This window comes from Mastigoproctus giganteus, chromosome 12 (assembly GCF_048544385.1).
Source record: "Mastigoproctus giganteus isolate SK-2022 chromosome 12, ASM4854438v1, whole genome shotgun sequence".
Classification (NCBI taxonomy): domain Eukaryota; kingdom Metazoa; phylum Arthropoda; class Arachnida; order Uropygi; family Thelyphonidae; genus Mastigoproctus; species Mastigoproctus giganteus.
Window position 1 is genome coordinate 15309729 of NC_143586.1, and position 21635 is coordinate 15331363.

Below are 21635 nucleotides of genomic sequence, written 5' to 3' on the forward strand. Positions count from 1 at the left end.
AAAAAAAACTACCCTCTTCATTTGCCCATTGCTTATAATTTGTCTAATCTTTTTTTAATTTATTCAGTTTAAATTTATTAAAAGTTTTTTATTTAATTTTATTTAAATAAATTAATTTAAATTTATTCATTTAATTTTATTTAAATTAATTTACGTAAAGTTATTTATTAAAATTTATTCGCCAAACACCTTAGAAGTTTGTTCCAACAAATTTCTATTTTAATTTAAATTGAAACTTCCAGCATGCTTGACCAGGAACGTTAAGTCATCACAGAGATCAAAGCCGGCCCTACTATGTATTACATTTCTGAATTAAGTCTTTTTATGCAAATGCCTGTGTGAGTGCATGTCTAAATATATTTGGTCATATAAGTGTATTACATAATGGTTGATATAAGTGGCATGAAAATAATATAATTAAATAATCTTGAAATAATTTAATGCTTTTGCAAAACTGAATATTTTGTTTTAAATTTGTAAAACCTTTAATAAAGAAAATGATCAGTTCTGACCTGAAATGACAGCTACAAATCTACATGAGTAATTACATACCTGTTAGCCTAATTTCTCTTTCAGGGAAAATAATGGAGTCACTAGTTAAAGAAATAATGCAGGCCTCCTAGACAGAAGTGCAGTTATACTGCAGTTACAGCATGGATTTGTTAATTGGAGATCTTGTCTGAACAAATTTTATTGGATACCATGATACAGTAACAAAGCAACTGGTATGCAAAAAATAATTTTGATATCATATACAGTGACTTCTTAATTTACATGAGGGTTATGCTCCAGAATGTCTTGCACAATTTAAACTCATGTGTAATGTAAATAATCATCAAAAATGCAATAATAGGCCTATGAGAGTAACTCCGCATCTAGCTAAGTTACCCTTACTGATACATATCATTCATTTTCTTTGGTTGGAAGACTGGGCACTCTAAAGAAAATGATGAGCAACAAAGAGATTCATTCATCTTTATTGATTAACTTCTTTTTTTATTTTTATTTCTTTTATATTTTTTTGTACAGTAAGAAAGAGTATGTTCACTACAGCCAACATATACAGAACAACACAAACAACACAATTGAGAGAGAGAGAGAGAGAGAGATTGGGGTGGAGGGTAGCCTTAGGCAGATTGAAGAGAGGGATTGTCATGGTCAGATTCTGTTCCCCCTTGGATTTGGACCAGATCAGTGGAGGTGGGGGGGTATTATGCTAACTTGGGAGGTGGAGGGTTCACTTGACTAGTCCTTTGAGCACTTGAAAAAGGAATCCAGAGTTAGTTGCTTTGCCTCTTCTCAATCAACAACTCATAGTAGCAACCAAGTTCTAGCATAACTTTACATTGCAATTTAGAGCTTCATTCAAGATTAGGGTCCTCATCAGCTAACAGATTTAGGCTTTCATCTATAAGATTTAATGCGTTCGATATTCATTTCACTGTCAGGCTCCGTTCTTCTTTAACCTCTGGGCTTTTGCTAGCTTTTGCCTCCTCCTCTTGAATGCAATGAGACTCCAGTGCAAACAGATCTTCATTTGACATGTCTTGATGATGCAAATAAATTAAATCATCGACATCAGTTGCCTCACTTCAGTGAACCATATCTTTTTAGCGAATTTCAAGCATTTGTCTTTAGTTTGTGCATACTCTTCATCGATATCAGAGCCTTTAAAGGTTCTGATATCGATGAAGATTAAAGGAGTTGCTAAGATCTGGACATAACTTATGCCACAAACTTTGAATACAGTTATGTGGAACTTCACACCATGCAGCATCAATGAATTTTAAAACATCTTTTATATTGAAGGCTCCAATATTGCTGTACACTCATCTATTCGTGTCGGTCTAGTCAATTAGATCAGCAGAATGCACTTTAAATACTGAGCCTTAAAAGATTTAATCACACGTTGGGCTGCTGGCTGGACCAACATGTGATTATTGAGGCTGATGTATTGAGGATCATGGAGTATTGAGGTTGTATTTGCCAGAAAAAAAAACAATCTTCATATTGGAACAGACATCAACAATACTGGGTGGATGCCTTGTGGCATTATCAAGAATAAGTAAGATGTTGAACAGAATCTCTTCTGCCTTGCAACACACTTTCAATTCTGGTTGTAACTGAGATCCAAGATAACTTCTGAAAATAACAGCAGTCATCTGCCCTTTAGGGTTTGAGTATCAGTACACACAGGCATATATGACCTGTCATAACTTTTAAGGGCACGAGGGTTTTGATAGTGGTAAATGCTCACAGGTTTCAGTTTCTGACCCTCCATATTAGCACCAAAGAGAAGTGTTAGCCAATCCTTCGCCACCTCAAAGCAGGGCACAGTCTTTTCAGCAATGGAAATACAAGTGCTATCAGGTATTTTTTCCCAGTATAAACCTCTTTTGTCGAGGTTGAATACCTGTTTGGGTATGTACTAACCCCTCTCGTGGCACCTTCCATAAATATGATTGTTGTGAGTTATTTTAAATATGCATAATTTAAACATGCGTAAAGTAAGAAGTCATTGTATTTAGATTTCAAGAAAGCTTCTGATCCTGTTGCACATAAAACACTGCCCTACAAATTGAAGCAGTGTAGCACTAAGGATAAGTTACTGCTATTGACAAAGGGATAGTTGAGTGGAAGAAGAGAAAAAGGGATAGTTGAGTGGGAGAAGAGAGAGAGTTGTCATCAACAGACACTTCTCTTATTGGAATAATGTTATTAGTGGAGTCCCCCAAGGTTCAGTGCAGGGCCCATTGTTGTTTTCTATATTTATTAATGATATTGATGAAGAGATAGCAAGTTTAATATCTAAGTTTGCAGTTGATATGAAGGTTGGTTGGCTGAGAAGTGGCAACTAAAGTGTAACATTGACAAATGGAAGGTACTGTATGTGGATAGCAATAATCTCAGAATAACATACCAACTGTGTGGTTCAGGATGGTGGAGAATGAAAAAAGCCTTTGGGAAATTGTGCAATCAGATATGAAGTTCTCTGATCAGTGCAGCATGGCTGCCAGGAGAGCACATGGGGTTTTATTGACCATATATAAGAATTTTGCCAGAATGGATAAAGTGGCGATCCCATTATATCAAGCAATAGTTAGGCCATATCTCGATTACTGCATACGGGTCTGCCTCATATTATGAGGGATGTGAATCAGTTGCAAATTGCAGTCTGCGAGGAGATCAAATGGAAAGTACTGTAGATCTGATTGAGGTGTTTAAGGCTTTGAATTGATTGCGTAAGCTCAATACTGATAGCATCCTTCCTTTTGCTCATACTGCACAGATGAGTGACCATAAATTCAAATTGAGGAAGGATGGTTGCAGGGCAGATGTGCAGAAATTTGCCTTCAGCCATCAGGTGATTTATTGCTGAGGAGGAAGGCTGACCAGGTCTTGGGTCATCTGCAACAGAATCATGGCCTTCTTCAGATGTGTGTGTGAAACAAACTTCTATCTTTCATTTTAGAAGTGGGTAGAACTAGACCAACTATTTGGGGAGAAGGGACTGATGATATAGGAAGTTATTATTATTTTTTTTAACTGATGCTAAATAAGCTGGCTTTCTTGCATCACTGCCACTACTAATATTAATATGTGAGGGGGTGATCATTTAATTTGCAGACTGGTGCAAGATTTTGTTTTTCGCACAATTATTCATAACTGCCGCTAGAGGAGCTCTCCCTGATTGCTACTGAGCTAGTGTTGCATGAAGAGAGTTTTTTTAGCCACATGTCACTGATGATCGTTTTGAAGCAAGTATCATGTTGAACATACAGATTGAACAGTGATATGTGATTCATTATTGTGTCAAAAGAAGCCTGTTAAAGAGATGAATGAAGCATATGGTATTGAGTGTCTTGGTAGGATGACCACATTTAAATGGCATAAGCGATTCAGTGATGGCCATGAATCTGTTGCAGATGACCCAAGACCTTGTCAGCCTTCCTCCTCAAGCAAATCGCAAAAGCCCAGGAAATCTTGGATGACGACAGGCGAATTACACTTCATGAATTAGCTATTAGAATATCCATTTCATATGGTAGTGTTCACAATATTGTGAAAGATCACCTTTCACAATATTGTGAAAAATGTCGCGAATCTGTGGCCACTGGATTCAACACAATTTGAATCCAGAATGAAAATAGCAAAGAGTAGACGTGTGCAAAATAATGCTTGATTGTTTTGAAACACAAGATCAAAACTTCTTAAATTGAATAGTGACTTGTAATGAAACTTGAATTTTTCATCATGATCCAGAGACAAAACAACAGTCAAGTGAGCGGAAGCATTCTGATTCACCAAGACCTAAGAAATTTCGAGCTTCTTATTCGGCTGATAAACAAATGATTCTTGTGTTTTTTGACATAAAAGGCATTCTTGCTATACATTTTGTGCCTCATGGAACTAATGAAAAGGAAGCATACTCTTGAGGTTCTCGGAGTCAAACTCCACTATGCCATTCATGAAAAAAGTCTAGAACTTTCTGATGTGGTTTCTCCTTCAAGGCAATTCCAGGCCACATATGGCTAATATTGTGCAGCCAGTCATCATTTCCACAGATTCTGAGGTTCTGCCACATCCCTCTTATTCACTGGATTTAACACACACATCTGAAGAAAGCTCTAAAAGGCAAGCATTTTGCATCCAACAATGACGCTCGCAAAGCCACAAAGGAAACACTTTGCTGTCTTTCGAAAAATGGCTTGCAAAAAGCATTTAATGCATGGATATGACAGTGACAAAAATGTGTAAAGTTCAAGGCGAGTATTTCAAGGAGAAATCCACAGATGATGACAATTGAGATGATAACAATTAAGATGGGATCTTGCACCAGTCCACAAATTAAATGATCACCCCTCGTATATCTGAATTTGGTAATAAATTACATAATTAATTATTTCTATATCTTTTATATTTAATTTTTTGCTTGTAAAAAATTTTTTTAACAGTCAAAATAAAAATTAATTTTGATGAGCAATGTATGGTCCTTGATCCCCTCTTGGAAAACTTAGAAAGCAACTTAATTTTTAATTAGGGATTTTTTGTGAGACTAATAAATCCCCATAAAAGCTTCAGAATGGCCTGCCATCAAAAATGGTCGATTTACAATGATATAAGTTATACAAAGTATAATTTTTTTATTTATTATATAAGTTCAGTCAAAAAACAACTACCCATTTGAAAAATGAATGATTATTGTGCAAACTTGAAAAGACATTTATTGTTATTACAATTTAATAATATACATCAAAGCATTAAGCATTTATATTAGATTCCTTAGCATTTGAAAATAATGTCCCTTAAATGGCCACTACCATTGCAAATAAATCTCTACTCATATGCTCACATTATCCATTATTCTGTGTAATGTTTCTTGTGGTATCCTTTCAATTTCATGACAAATAGTTTGTTTCATTTGCCAACTGTCCATGGATGCTTTGCATAGACTTTGGATTTTAAGAAATCCCATAAAAAGAAATCACAAACAGATAAGTCTAGTGATTGCAGTGACCAATTTATTTTACCAAAACAAGACCTAATGTGATTGAGAAACATTTCCTCTAAAATGTCCATGGAAAGTCTTGCAGTAGATGCTATAACACCATCCTGTTGAAACCAGACATTTTGTAAGTTGACTCCTTTTAGATGAAGATCCTGTCTTACAAATACTTACATCATGTTTTCATATAGGGCTGAAGTTACTGTGACAACTGAATGATTTGTATTTTCATATTGGTGATATTTAAAGCAGAAATCCCACATCAAATAGTAACTTTTGGCTGTAAAGTTGGTTGTTCAAGAAGTTGATGTGGATTTTTGGCTGTCCAATATCTAAAATTTTGTTTATTTTCATACCCATTCAAATGAAAGTGGGTGTTATCACTCATGATTAAATGATTGATTAATTAGATCATCATTACCCTCTGCAGGAATAGTTGCAGACATTCAAACATATCAAAATCACAAACAAGTAATTGTTGAATCATCTGCATTTTATATAGATGGAACTTTAAATCAATATGTAATATAATATGTACACTTCATTCTGATATTTTCAATCCCCTTGATTGTTGACTAACAGATTTCAAGGAATATGTTAAATTATAAAATGTATTTCTTGTGTACATTTTAAAAAGGATATGTTAGCTAACTAATTGATAATTACAAATAAAGGTTAAAATTTATAATTAAATATTAAACTATTAAAACATGTTAATAAATATTTAATCTTTAGTTATAAATTTGATCTTTATTTGTTATTATTACTTAATTAGCTAACATATCCTTTTTCAAGTGTACACAAGAAACACTGCTCTGATTTTTTCATTTTTTTCTGAAATATGTGCTGTATTATTATAATAATAATTATTATTATTAGCCATATGATGCAAGGAAGCCTGAGGCTTTTGCTGCACCATCCAAAAAAAATTTTCTGAATTACCCTGAGAGAGAGAGAGTCAGAAGAAGAAAGGAATCACCAAGAAAGAGAAGAATGATGATATCCAGCTCAGAACTCTGGGTGTGCCAAGCCCATACACTCACCAGATGTGAGCCCCTGGGGTTGTATGCACCTGATCTGTAGACTACACATCTGTTACAGACACTATTGTTTTAAATATTTAAATCCAATGGTGTGAGTGGAAGCACTAGCAGCTTGGAAACACTAGCATTTCTTCTGATGTTGGAGTGGCATCTAAGTTAATGCTGAGTACTCATAATGGAGTCACCCTATTTAAAAATGTTTTAATATTAGCAAATAATTATTCAACCACCACTCCATTTTAAGTGTACTCTATTCCAGGACACAAAACAATCTACCCAGTGCAACCACTATGAAATTGTGTCACTTTTAAAATAGGTAATTTTAAAAAACATTTCAAATTCTGCACAGTTTATTATTTGAAACAGATGTGCAGAATTAGGCAATACAAGTAAATGTTTTAAATTTCTATAGAAAATTTGCAAGCTCCACTGGATTTCATTATTTGACTCTGATAAAACATTATTTCAAAAAGAGGAGAACTCATCAAACATGGTTCACTTTGAAGACTATAATTCCTATGCACGCAATCACTTTAAGCAGTTACAAGTATATACCAAACCAGATATCCTGTCTTGTAATCTTGATACTGGCAAAAAAAAAAAGTATAATGTAATTGATACGTAATGTTTATTTTCTATATGCAATTGAACTGTTCGATGAACAAAAAAAAAAAAAAAAAAATCACCTGTACATACAGAGAGAGAGAGAGAGAGAGAGAATATTATATTCAGAATGGAAGAAAACAGTAATAGAATCCTACAAGATTCTATACCATATATGGCATAGAATAGTTAATAGAATTAATGATTACTGCTAATGCACAGTATAATTCATAACGTTTACAAAAATTGTAATTAAAAAATGGATGGAACACTTAAAAACAATGCACATAAATGTTTCGGCCAATGAGATATCATTCTGAACCACTGCCAAAAATTAAAATTTATAGTTGTTATGGGAGGTACTGCCAAAAAGTAAAAGTTATATTTACCTGCGCTGCAATTCTGTCTGTAACAGCAAGCAAAAAATTTAAGTTAATACTTCTTTCTTCATTTTCCAAATTTGCTATGGAAGTTAATATGTTTCTTACAGATTCAATATAGTATAGAGCCTAAAAGGATAAATAAAATATTGATATATATATATATGAAATATAAGGCATTTCTTTTATCCTGGAAATCCTAATCTTTATGCTCTACTTAAACATGCAATTGTCCTTTAAGTATCAGATAGAAAGTTTGCACATCTCCTAGAAGAGTAATGGAATCTAGAGCAAACTGATATGAGTGGCATTGATATAATCTGATCTAAAGAATGGGCACATTAACATGCTGTAGACTTTTATCATAATGGAAGTATGTTTACTTGCCATCTACAGCTTTATGATACTGCACATTTAAGTAAAATATAATTATTAAGGTTCCCATTTTATATGGAATGTCCTATATATATATAAATCAAAGATAGTGCTGAAAGTATTAACAAAAAAAATCACTGGAGATAAAAATAAAACTAAATTTTTACTCTGGTTCCATATCCAGCAATCACAGAAGTTTCTGCAGCCAAGAGAAGGTATTTTACACCTTTTTCACTTAGATTAGCTTGTTCCATATGAAAAGCTATGTGCTGGTAAACATTAATTCTTTGATTTAGACAGAAACATCTTCTCAAGTCAATTTTAGGAAAGTATGTTGATCTAATAAGTAAAATAAATATAAAGTAATCAAACTCGAGAAAAGACAACAATAATTAATCCTCATATTATTTCATGATTATTATAATATATGTTTTATTTTAAGATAGCTCTACTGTAATCTGTATTAGGTAAGAGCAAAAATAAAATATCACTATGTCATATTAATGATACAACATGAATTTAAAGATGAATAATCACTGACTTAATTAACAGTTCAATTTATAATTAATTTAATCACTTCACTTTCTGCAATAGGTATTTTAATATTGAACACTGATCTTTATTACCAGTGATGATGATCAGTTTTCAACATCAAAAAAGTATGTTTTTTTAGTGTATGCATGAATGCATACATGTTCTTATTAATTGCACATAATTTTTTTTTATTAATCCTAACATTATATAAAGAATTTTATTGTAGACCTTTGTTCAAAAATTTCATTTTTTGAACAAAGATTTACAATGAAATATTTTTTTTTTCAAGAAAAGTTCTGGTTTCAAGCCTCTGAACCTGCAGAAAATACTGTTTAAGCATGTGGTGAAAGAGCTTTATCACGGGATAATATATTTGATTGGTATAAGTTCACCAAAGAAAAGATCTGATATCATTAAGGATGATACAAGGTGTGAGAAACAGGACATGTCAACAAATTACGAACTTCTACTGTATTACTCAGACAGATCAGCAAATAATAATTGAAGACATTCTCATAAGTGGGAATATCATACAGTGACTGACCAGCCATCATATCTGATATTTTAAATATGAAAAGATTATGCAACTTAGCATTAGTAGGACATATGATGCAAGACAGCAAGCTTATATAACATCAGCAAAAAAAAAAAAAAAAAAAAAAAACACACACACATCCTCCCCATTTAACCCATCAATTCACTCCAATTGCTTGTCTAGTTCTGCCTTGAACTTATTTAAATTGCTGACCTCCACTACAACAGATGGAAATTTGTTCAGACTATCAACCACCCGCTGGCTAAACGCGAATTTCCGCACATCTATTCTACAATTGTCTTTGTTCCTATGTTTTTAATAGCAAATCTGATGGAAACAATTTGAACTGGTAAAATTTTCCTGTCTATCTTATTCCAGGATTTCTAAAAACAAAGTGGCAAGAGATTAAATGTGGTGTTATTTTTATGACTCACAGACAAAACATCAATTCACTCTAGGAACATTTTGATCTCACTTTGTATAAAGCTAATTATTTTATGTTATTTTTAAATGTGAGTCATAAAGATAAAATGTTAATTTTCTGAATGGTAGTCCTTAATGTTATCCAGGAAGATAAACATTAAAATTTCATTAAGCTAGAAGTTTTTTTACTATAAATGCATAATTCATTATGAATTTATACCAGGTGGTAAAGCCTATGACTTCCTAATATAAATTCTAAGACTTTTTAAAATTCATTCAGCGCACAAGAGATTCAATCTGAATACCTTTCCAAATGCTCTGTAACTGTTTTAAAAAATTTTTCTATTCACCTGAATTTGCATTATTTAATTTTTATTTATTTATTTTTTCTCAAACTAAAGATCGAAAATTGAATTGAAAAATTAAAAATTGAATAATATCATCAGAGCTTTTCTATGACATAAAGACAAAAAATCAGAATGCCATGCGGTATCTTAAAAGTTTCATTTTAAAATACATTGTCATTTTCACATCAGTAAAGCAGGACCCACAGGAATAGTTTCAAGACTTAAAAAGAACCACAAAGTTTGGGTTTGAAACACTATCATCAAAACAGGATGCAGATAGATCAATTTGATCGATAAATTACACTTAGTGTAATTGTAATTGTAAATAAATGTCAATTACAATTACAAAATTACCACAAAGTTTGGATTTGAAACTGTCATCAAAACAGAGTATGGATCGATTTGATCAATAAATTACACTTTGATGTAATTGTAATTATAAATAAATGTCAATTACAATTACACTAAAGTGTAAATGAGTTATATTTGTTACCCAATAAGTTTTCAATCTGAACCTCTAAATTTAAATGAAATTAAGGGTCCTTTAGTTACAGTCAGTAAGTAATAAATGTCTAAAATTGAATTTATGCCCCCACCATGTGTGTAGTTTAAGCAAGAGGAAGGATGCGATCAGCACTGAATTTACTCAATCCATTTAAAGCCTTGAACACCTCAATCAGCTCTCACAAGCACCTAGTCTCCCTGCTGTTGTTATTGTTATTTGGTTTTTAGGAGAATTAGCAAGTAAGGCCATATTGTTCCGGTGATATGCGGTGGTCATTCCCTGACCTTTCTGCATCCTCCGTATTTGGTGGTCACAGGCTCGAATCCCGGTCTAATCAAAAAGCGTGTGCTATGCACTGCTGCTTCTGCCCACCTGGCTATGGAGACGCCCAGTCTCCCTGCACTGTGCTTTGCGGAATTGAAGCCTTTCCTGGTAAGAATAACCTTTTTTTTGCTCCCTCACCAATCTTGTTGCTCTTCTTGTACTCATTCTAGCATGCATATCCATGTACTTCATAAAATGAGGCTTCCAGACCTGTATGCAGTACTCGAGATGTGGCTTAACCATTGCCTTATATAATAAGAATAATCATCTCCTTATGCCTGCTGGCAAAATTCCCATATATCATTGACAAAACATCATGAGCTGCCATAGCAGCATGTCTGCACTGCTCTCAGAATTTCATATCTGACTGCACAGTTACCTCCAGATTTTGTTTTTCATTCTCCACTGTCTTGAGTATGGTACCACACAGCTGTTACATTAATCTGGGGTTACTACTTCTCATATTATTATTATTATTAGCCATATGGTGCAAGGAAGCCTGAGGCTTTTGCTGCCCAGCCAAAAACCAATTTCTGAGTTACTGTGTGTGTGTGTGTGAGAGAGAGAGAGAGAGAGAGAGAGAGAGAGAGAGAGAGAGAGAGAGAGAGAGAGAGAGAGAGAGAGAGAAAAAGAAAAACAGAGTCAGAAGTAGAAGGGAATCCCCCAAAAAAAAGAAGAATGATGATATCTAGCTCAGGACCCTGGGTGTGCCAAGCCCATACTCACCAGATGTGAGCCCCTGGGATTAAAGTATCTTGCATTACTTCAGTTATTTAATTCCTTCAGTGACTGTGTTAAAATAAAATTCAAAATAAACTGAAGACAGACAGAATGGCAGATAGCAAACTAATAAAATAGATATAAAATGAATAGAGTAAATATTAAAAAAGAAAATAAAAACTAATTAATATAATGCTAACTAATAAATATAATACTAAAAAAACTAATACTAATAAATACAAATAAAAATAATAAAATAAATATTAATAAATAAAATACAAATAGAGCTGAGAGCAAGAGAGAGAGAAAAACTAAGTTATGAAGTGATGGAATAAGTGCAAAATCAGAACAGGCTGGTAAGCCTATATCATTCATGAAAGGAGGAAGAACATTTATCAGATAAAATTAAATAGAATAAAGTTAATAAATTTAAAACTTTTTTTTTTAATCATTCTACACATCCTTACAATCTTTTTAAGTATCCTGAGGAGCCATTGCATTAAAAAACATGCAACTTACATTACATATGAAGCAATTAACTAATGTACATGTATATGGATATACACTTAAATCAAAAGCATGGTATACAGTATATGTGATTGATTTAAAATGTGATACACCCATTCATTACTCTTTTTTCTTTTTTAGAAAGGAATGCTCCTTAAATAATATGCTGTGAACTTACTCTTGACTTCCAACAAAATCCCTGTAGATTTCTGCAACCTCTTCATTTCTACATGATGTACAAATCATTCCATTCACCTCCAGGAAGTATGCTATCAAATTATGAATGGATATTTTTTGCACTGCAGTTAGTGAATTATAGATGTAATTCCTCATCATCACTGATGAAAACTTCATGGGATGGCAACAAAAACTATCTGAACATTGAGGCATCTGAACATTATGTAATAAGCAGTGGTATTTGAAGTGGGAGGAACACACATTAGGGTGAAAAGAGTCTGCACTAAAATGGCAGCATCCATAAACGATAATATAATTCTTCACTAAACTTTTTATAGTTTCAGTTATCTGGAAGGTAAAATTTAAATTAATCAGAAATGAATATCTCATGGTTATTCTATGGCAGTTTTACAGAGCTCAGAGAATTCCATATCACAACAACCTTATAATGAAGTATTTGAATATTTCATTATAACAAATATTATGATAGTATTTGTTATCATAGTATTTGATATTATCACAAATAATAATATAATATAAAAAGTACATGTACTACATTACCACAAAGTAATATAAAAAGTACTTCGTATTTTACATTTTAGTAATGGTAACATAAGTTTAATAAGTAATTTTAGTAAGAAAATTACTGATTATTTTTTTTATTACATATTTTGGACTGAAGTTATATGAAAAAGAAAAATGGAAATAGAGTTAGGGCAAAAACTGTTAATTACTTGAGATTCTTATCAGATTTGCATTTAATTGACACTTCGAAAGCAAAATAGCTTGTAAAATACAGGGTGGTTAAAGTATCCCTATGTAGAGGGCTCTAGAGTGAGTTCTAAGGCTCATACTGAAGAGAAATTTGGACAACAGGTACAATAAAAAATGCACTCGCCACTTACTGGAAAAAAAAATTAGTTACAAAATTTGTCACTATATGGCACTGTGGCAATACAAATCACTTGAACAGCACAATTGTTCAATGTGTCCTCCCTTTTGGTCAACAACAGTTTCCATTTGAAGAACAGCATTTTCTACAGCAGAACGTAACATGTCAACTGGAATAGCCAGCACATGACATCTAATGCTGTCCTTCATATCTGCCAGAGTTTTAACATCCTTCCTGATACATCTGGTTCTTCACAAAAACCCACAATCAGAAGACGCATGGGGTGAGGTCCAGTAATTAGGATGGCCAAGATGTCTAGAAACAATGGTTGACGACCCGTTCATCTGTAAAGTGTTGCCTTAGCAATCTTCGGACACAACAGTGGATGTGCGGTGGTGCACCATCTTGCATGAATATGGTATCCTGAAGGCATCCACGTTGCAGCTCTGGTATTGCGAAATTTGCCAACATTTCACAATATCACTGTCCAGTGATGATGCAGGGTCCAGTCGGTGTTACCTGTTCAAAAAAAAAAATATGGCCCAATCATGAATGTGGCTGTAAATCCACACCACACTGTCACTTTTGAAAAATGCAAGGGACCTCTTGGATAACTCAAGGGTTTTATTTTGCCCAAATATGACAGTTGTGCATATTCTCTTGTCCATTTAAACAGGAGTGGGCTTCATCACTCCAAAAGATGTTCCATGGCCAGTGGCGGATTAAGGATAGTTGGGGCCCCTAGGCAAATTATATTTGGGGGCCCCCAAAAAATAATAATAAAAAAGAAAAAGTTGGGTGGCAAATAAATGAAATTTTATACTTTTTGAATTTTTTGAATTTCTAGATTTTTCTGCCTGTTAAATGGTTAAAGGATGATAAATAATAAAACTTTTTATTTTAATGAATAATTTTTTATGTCGTTTTTACAAATTTACTTTGCGGATTTTAGAATTCGCCAATTTATTGATTATGTCTTCAAAGTTTATTTTTTCGGCAAACTCGTGTTCAATGGAAATTATGGATAAGGCATTTAATCGCTCTTGGCTCATTAGAGCCATTGGTATTGCAGCATTATTTAAAGTGTAGATAGTTCGCGCTGTTCAAAATATGTATTAAAACGTAATAATTGTTTTGAAAAAATTTTCACTTAAAATAATCAAGATTTTTATGATGTTTACTGAAAACATTAATCTATTTTAGAACACTATGGGAAAATGTCTTGGCTTGGGGGCCCCTTGTCACGTGCCTCATTGACTTAATGGATAATCCGCCACTGTCCATGGCCAAGTGATATCCACTGTCAATTGCACCAGAAACTGAAGTGCGTATGTGAAACGAATATCTGCATCACCATGCTTTAGCTGCTGTAGCATGTGCATCTTGTAAGGATAGTACTGCAACACCTGACGCATTACAAGCCTTACAGTGGAATATGGCATGTCCACTTCACGAGAAACAGCTGGCATACTTGCGCTACCACATGGAGATTGACTTGATAAATCCACAACAGCCATAGCCACATCTTCAACACAAGAGGAGTCCACTCGTTTTCGACCACTACCTGGTTGAACACCAAGATGTCCTGTCGCTTCAAATTTTGCAATCATTTTGCGGGCAGCACAAATAGTCATAGGTCCATGCTTTATGCGCTTCTGACGCCAGAATTCTCTGATAACCACAGCTGCATTGTTGCTGTTCTGATAGTACAGCTTCACTAATAGTGCCTTTTCCTGTAACGTTGTTGGCATTGCTACTATAGTGCAGGCAAACATCTACTGTATGATTTTGAAGAGACTGCTTTGCTTTTATACAGTACAGTAGAGTAGTGGCGCTCTGGCAATAACTTACAATGATGCAAATAACTTATGTTATTTGCATAATCGTAAGTTATTGCCACAGCAATTATGCGAATAATATAATCTTAGTTACGTACCATAGAGTGACACATTTTGTAACTAATTTTTTTTTCCAATAAATGGTGAGGGCATTCTTTATTGTACCTGTTATCCAAATTTCTTTCAGTACAAGCCTTAGAACTCACTCCAGAGCCCTCTACTTAGGGATACTTTAATTTTAACAACCCTGTATTTACTTAGAAATAAGGTGCCTCGGTAGCCAGGAGCAGCAGCCGTGTGTAGCACATGCTTCTTGATTAGACCGGGGTTCGAGCCTGTGACCACCAAATATGGAGGATGTGGAAAGGTCAGGGAATGACCACCGCATATCCCCGGAGCAATGTGGCCTTAGTTGCTAATGCTCCTAAAAACCAAACAACTACAACTTAGAAATAAAATTCTTGGATATAAAATTTAAAAATAGAAAGAAACAGTATATTTTGGTTAAAAAATCATAAGTAATATGTAAAAAAATATTATTTGAACTAAATAATAAAATGTAATTTCAAGAAATTCCTTTATACAGGGTGCAGTATTGCAAACTAGTATTTTTTATTTTGCAATATCATTTGAACAAATTGAAAAAACTTTATCCAATATTATAAATAATGCAGTTCATGAAAACAAAGTTGGATAAATGCACTCACTCATTAGTGATGAAGAGATTTGTAATCTATGCAAAACTTTTCTTCAAAACAAAGGAACAGTTTTTTTTATCAACCACTTTGATTTATTTGGAATCTACAGATTCCAAACAAATCAAATATTCAAAGTATCCAAATAAATCCAATATTCAAAATCAGATATTCAAAGTATCCAAATAAATCCAATATTCAAAGTCAGATATTCAAAGGCCAGATGCAAAAAACTCTATCTTCAGATATCCCTACTACTTTGTTGGTCTCAGAGAAATCCTGGAGAAGTGCATAAAAGACAAAAAAAAAAAAAAAAAAAAAAAGAAAAAAGAAAAAAAATTGCAGTCCAAAGGTGTGGAGTTGCAATGTTTTGAACCATAAGACTATATTTCTTCAAGAATAGAATGATAGCACTGAATGCAGGACTACATTTATTGTAGACTTTTTTTACAAAATAAGTTATGAAGCCTAAGACTACACCAGAACAGTGTTTATTTTCAACAAGACAAATGATAAGGCAAAAATAAACAAGAAGTGACATGAAGTTCTCTGAACAGTGCAGATAGACTGCACTGCTAGGACAACACATGAGGTTTTATTAATGATATAGATGAATTTTGCAGCTGGGATAAGGAGGTAATTAACCAGTAATATAAGGAAATGGTCATGTTAGTCCACATCCGGAGTACTGCATACAGGTTTGGAGGCCTCTTATAAAGGATGTGTACTGCTGGGATGGATGCAAGGAAGTGCAATCTGAGAGGAAAAAATCTAGTGAGCGGTACAAAAGGGTGCTCTTACCAGGAAAGGCTTGAGCCTGCAAATTGCAGAGTCTGGAGGCTAGGCACCTGTGAGAAGATCTTATTGAGATGTTTTAAGGCTTTGAATGAATTGTGTAAGCTTAATATTGATAGTATCCTTCCTCTTGCTCAGACTACACACACATGAGAGAGCATAAATTCAAACTGAGAAAGGATGGTTGCAGGGGATGTGCAGAAATGTGAGTTCAGCCAGCAGATGATTGATTGCTGGAACAAACTTCCACCTGGTGTAGTGGAAGCGGACAGTTTAAACTGTCCGCTTCCACTAAATTCCACAAAATTCAAGGAAGAACTAGACAAACTACTAGAGGAGATGGACAGGTGATATGAGAAGCTTTTATATATTTTTGTCTGACATTGTATAAGCTTGCTTTCTTGCATTGTTTGTCACTACTAAGTCAGCACAACAACCCACATGCCAAGTGCCACTAATCAAGTCTTACATAACACATTTCCCAGATTGTGTCAAGATTTAGTGACAATGCATGGCCTACAAAGTCAGCAACCTCTGTGCAAATAACATTTTCCTGTGGGTTTTCCAGATGAAAAGAATTTTTCATGATTGTCCTTCAAATATCGCTGAATTAAAAGAGAAAATTCAAAGAGAAGGTTCCACAAGAAATCAGACTGAGTGACAAAAACATGTTATATTATGGAAAATTTTCAGCATAGTTAGAAAGTTCCATAAATAATAAGAGATCATACTTACCCAACTTAATTTTAAAAAATTTATTTTCATAAAAGTTATATGTACCCTGTATTATAATTTGAGAAAGACTAATGGGCTGGGGGCTGGCTTTTATCAGAAGGAAATTAAGAGGTCCCCATAAAGGGAATCTGCTGATTTAATTTATTATTAGTATAAGTAATGGCCATAAGGTGCAAGGAAGCCTAAGGCTTATGCTGCACCAGCCAAAAAAAAAAAAATATATATATATATATATATATATATGTTTTTCCTGTTTTTCCTTTTTTTTCCCACTTCTTCGTTTTCATATTTCATATATATATATATAAATAAATAATAATAAGAGAAAAGAAATAGACAACATATGCATTTCTCTCCTCCAGTCAGTAATATCCAGCTGACCTTTCAATTTCCTCAAACTGTCAGCCTCTATCACCCATGTAGATAACATATTCCAGTAATTTATAATTCACTGGCTAAAATAAAACTTCCTTCAATCCAATCTAAACATCTCCCCTTGTAACTTGAATTTATGGCACCTAGTTCTAGAATCATTTATAACCATGAAAATTTCATCCTCATTCATTACTATTACTTCTCAGAGCCTTAAACACCTCAACCAAGTTACCTCTAAGGTGCCTAGTTTCCAAGCTGTGCAACACACATATTCAAAACCTTTCCTCATAAGACGTCCTTTTGCTGATCTACCAAGCTAGTTACCCATCGTCTCTGGAACCTTTCAAGAAGCTCAATGTCTTTTTTTTAGGTATGGTTGCCACACTTGAACACAGTATTCTAAGTGTGGCCTAACAATAGCCTTATATAATGGGATTATGACATCCTTATCTCTACTAGCAAATGTTCGATAAATCATCGATAGGACACCATGGGTCTTCCTTGAAACCAGTCTACAATACTTGGAGAACTTAATTTCTGACCATATCATAACACCCAAGTCCCTTCTTCCACTACTGACTTTAGTTCAACTCCACCAAGTGTATAAGTTATTTTGGGGTTACTGTTTCCCAGGTATAAGACCTTGCACTTTGCTGAATTAAAACATAGCTGCCACTTTTCTGACCATCCATGAAGTCTATCAAGGTCACTCTGGAGAAGCACTGCTTGGTGGCAATCGCTAATTACTCTACCAATCTTTACATGATCTGCAAATTTAGACAGCATGCCTTCTATCCCTTCATCGATGCCATGTAAGAAAATCAAAAACAAAATTGGTCCCAATACTGGTCCTTGGGAAATCCCACTTTTTACATTAACCAATCTGAGGAATAACCATTTATCACAATCCTCTGCCTCCTGCCCTGAAGCCATCCTGCTATCCATCTAAGGATTTTCCCTGTGATTCCAACCTGTTCCAGCTTATCAAGTATTCATTATTATTATTATTAGCCGTATGGTGCAAGGAAGCCTGAGCATTATGCTGCACCAGCCAAAAAAAAAAAAAAATCCCAAGTTACCATAAGATAGAGAGACAGAAGTAGAAAGGAATCACCAAGAAAGAGAAGAATGATGATTTCCAGCTGAGGACTCTGGGTGTGCCAAGCACATACTCACCAGATGTGAGCCCCTATGGTGTGGGATTAAATCAAATGCTTTGCTGAAATCCAAATAAACAATGTAAAAATTATTCCTTAAATCCAGCTCATGAGTGACTGTCAAAATAGCTAACCAAATTTGTTAAACATGACTTTCCTTTTACAAAAACAAAACCATGCTGCATATCCTTCAGAATTCCACTTTTACATTTATATCTAAATGATCCTGAATTCCACCCTTGATCATTGCCTCCATAATTTTCCCTACTACTGAAGTAGACTGACTGGTTGGTAATTTCCCACTACACCATTAGAACTGCCTTTATGTACTGGCGATATACACTGGCACTTTTCCAATTCAAAGGAATCACTTCTGATTCCAGTGATGCTGTCATAATTTGCCTAAATGGTTCATTGCACTAATTTGCCACCTCCCTTAAAATTACAGGATAGTATATGCTATCAACCTCAGGAGCCTTACTTGCCTGTAGGCGTGAGAGTTTTTTCATTAAATAATCATGTGAAATTTCAATGCCATTAATTACATATTTTTCAACTTCACTCCCATAATTTCTCATTGACATAAAGGGTCTTTCTTCTGTAAATATCAATGTAAAGTAACTACTGAGTTCATCTGCAACATCAGCTGGGGTATCTAATACTATCCCACATCCATTACATAAGGGTCTGATCTGGTTTGTTCTTCTCATCTCTTCTTTGCATTTATATATGCGAAGAATTCCTTATCCCCACTTTTTTGCTCTCCTGTGATTTCTGATAATCTACCTTTGCCAGCCTAACCTTTTTGTAATAATGCCACCTTTTCTGTGGCATTATTACAGATCAATTTGTAGCTGTTAGTCTTCAGTAGTTTTTATTGCTCTGTAACTTTTCCATGCCATCTTTTTCTGCTCAAGTTATCTGGCAACTTCATTATTCATCCAACTTGGAATCCTCCTCATGGGAGGCGTCTCCGTAGCCAGGTGGGAAGGAGCAGCAGTGCATAGTACACGCTTCTTGATTAGACCGGGGTTCGAGCCCGTCACTACCAAATATGGAGGATGCGGAAAGGTCAGGGAATGACCACTGCATATCCCGGAGCAATATGGCCTTAGTTGCTAATGCTCCTAAAAACCAAATAACAATAACCTCCTCATGGAGTATTTTTTTAATGGTATGTATGCAATATTATCTTGTAATGAGAGTCACATTGTTCAGTTTGCTCAATTTTAATTCAGTGAGATGATGTTATTTGTTGTTGTTATTTGGTTTTTAGGAGCATTAGCAAATAAGGCCACATTGCTCCAGGAATATGCGGTGGTCATTCTCTGACTTTTCCGCATCCTCCGTATTTGGTGGTCATGGGCTCGAACTCCGGTCTAATCAAGAAGCGTGTGCTACGCACTGTTGTTCCTGCCCACCTGGCTACGGAGGCGCCTCAGTGAGATGAGAATTGCATGATACATGAGAATATACATCAGTGAGACTTGAGAATTATACATCCGTGAGACTTGGGAATTGAGGGATACATGAGGATTATAAAGGTCATGTGACTAGATGTCCTGAATTTAGTTGGCTAGTCATTTTTTTGAGCTGCACAGTTTGTCTTATTTAGGTAATATTTCCAAAAAAATTAAATTCAGGGGGATGCTGTAATATTTAATATTACACATTTTTAATTGGTCACTGTCACCAGTAACAACAAATTAAAGGCAGTGTAACTTTATGGTGCACCACCTCTTTTAATGGAGCAGTGAGTCATGTTTATAAATTTGTTCATATGTAAATTAGTAGATCAGGGTGTTAGGACTCTTTTATGTAAAGTTTATTTTAACTTACATAATTCAACTATATTTTTCCGACAACAATACAAAAAAACAGTATGATACAAAAAATATTTTTAAATCATTAATTTTAGTGAGTGTGTGCCATGTTATTACTATATTAACATGACACACAGACACACTTGCACACACACTGGTTCCTGCAGAGTTCCACATTCTCTCCACTGCTGCTATTATGTTATGGCACTTAATAAAATTATGTATTATATTAATTCAGAAAAATAAAACAAAATGGCATGATAATCATTCCATACCTCTTCCAATGATAATTCCGAACAAATTAAATCTAAATAGTGCCTTTCAAAAGTTATTCCCAAAGCTGAAGCCTTCCTAGCAAGAAGATATTCTGTAGCTGTCAAACTATTAGTTTTCTGTTGCATTATATCTAAAATAATTTAGAAAAAAAGATAAATTCTTTGAAGTTTTCACAGTATTCACTGAAATATTTCTCAATAAAAGGGAAAAATAAATGTTTTTGAACTTTTAATTTATTATAGTTATATTAGAATTCTGTCTGTTGCTATAAATTGCTAATACACTTCTATTTTCACAAAATTTCTGTTAACTGGAAATTTTGTAAAAAAAAAAAATTTTTGTCACAACCACTAAATACAAAAGATATAGAACCTATAGCATTCTAGTAGAGTGTACTGATTGAAGGCTGAGAAGATAAAAGATACTTGCTGATGTTGGACTTTAATTTCTGCACACAGTAATTTTCCAGAAATATACATAAAGGAAGGCTAGAAAGGATAAATGAGAAAGAAGAAAAGTTAGGTTCAGTAAGTACGGATTTGAACTGCTAATGGATGAGGCATGTGTTTGGACTAATTTTTTTTTAAATAAGAGGTGGAATTGCAGATGCTGAGTGCCTTTGTGATAGGGAGTGGAATGAGTTTATACATGAAGAATCATTAATTCAAATGACTGCCTTCTCTTTGATAAAGTCCAGGAGTTTAAGAGAGGTTTTGTGGAAATCATCGCAGAAGGGGGAAGGACATTCCATGGTAGAGCAGATTTGTGATTTATACAGAGTCAGCAACTGTTTAAAATAATAAAAAAGGACTGTAGAGAATGAAATTGAACATTTAGTTTTTATAATGCAGAGAGCAATATTTGTGACTTGCATGTGCTAAAAGTTAGAATTCTCCAATAAAGAATATGTGATCTTGTTTAGAAATGTGTGTTGTTGACTCCTTTTAGCAAGAAATAAGAAAGAACCAGATTTTAGATGGGTTGAAATTTACTAAGTTTTCTTCATCCCCCCACCCCCCGAAGTGGAGAATTACTTAGTGATCGGCATTTAAGGAACTGGTGGTGGGTAT

General features: G+C 34.1%; 1 protein-coding gene across 1 annotated transcript in view; it reads right to left on the reverse strand.

The window, feature by feature from the left end:
- The window catches only part of LOC150076725 (uncharacterized), a 194474-nt gene that overhangs the window by 111341 nt on the left and 61498 nt on the right, over nucleotides 1–21635 (reverse strand). The window contains exons 8-11 of the mRNA XM_090386626.1: nucleotides 20565–20695; nucleotides 11981–12327; nucleotides 8075–8246; nucleotides 7542–7661 (exon numbers count right to left, since the gene is read on the reverse strand). Of these exons, the coding sequence (XP_090242752.1) occupies nucleotides 7542–7661; nucleotides 8075–8246; nucleotides 11981–12327; nucleotides 20565–20695 (770 nt within the window). The remainder of the gene's footprint in view (nucleotides 1–7541; nucleotides 7662–8074; nucleotides 8247–11980; nucleotides 12328–20564; nucleotides 20696–21635) is intronic.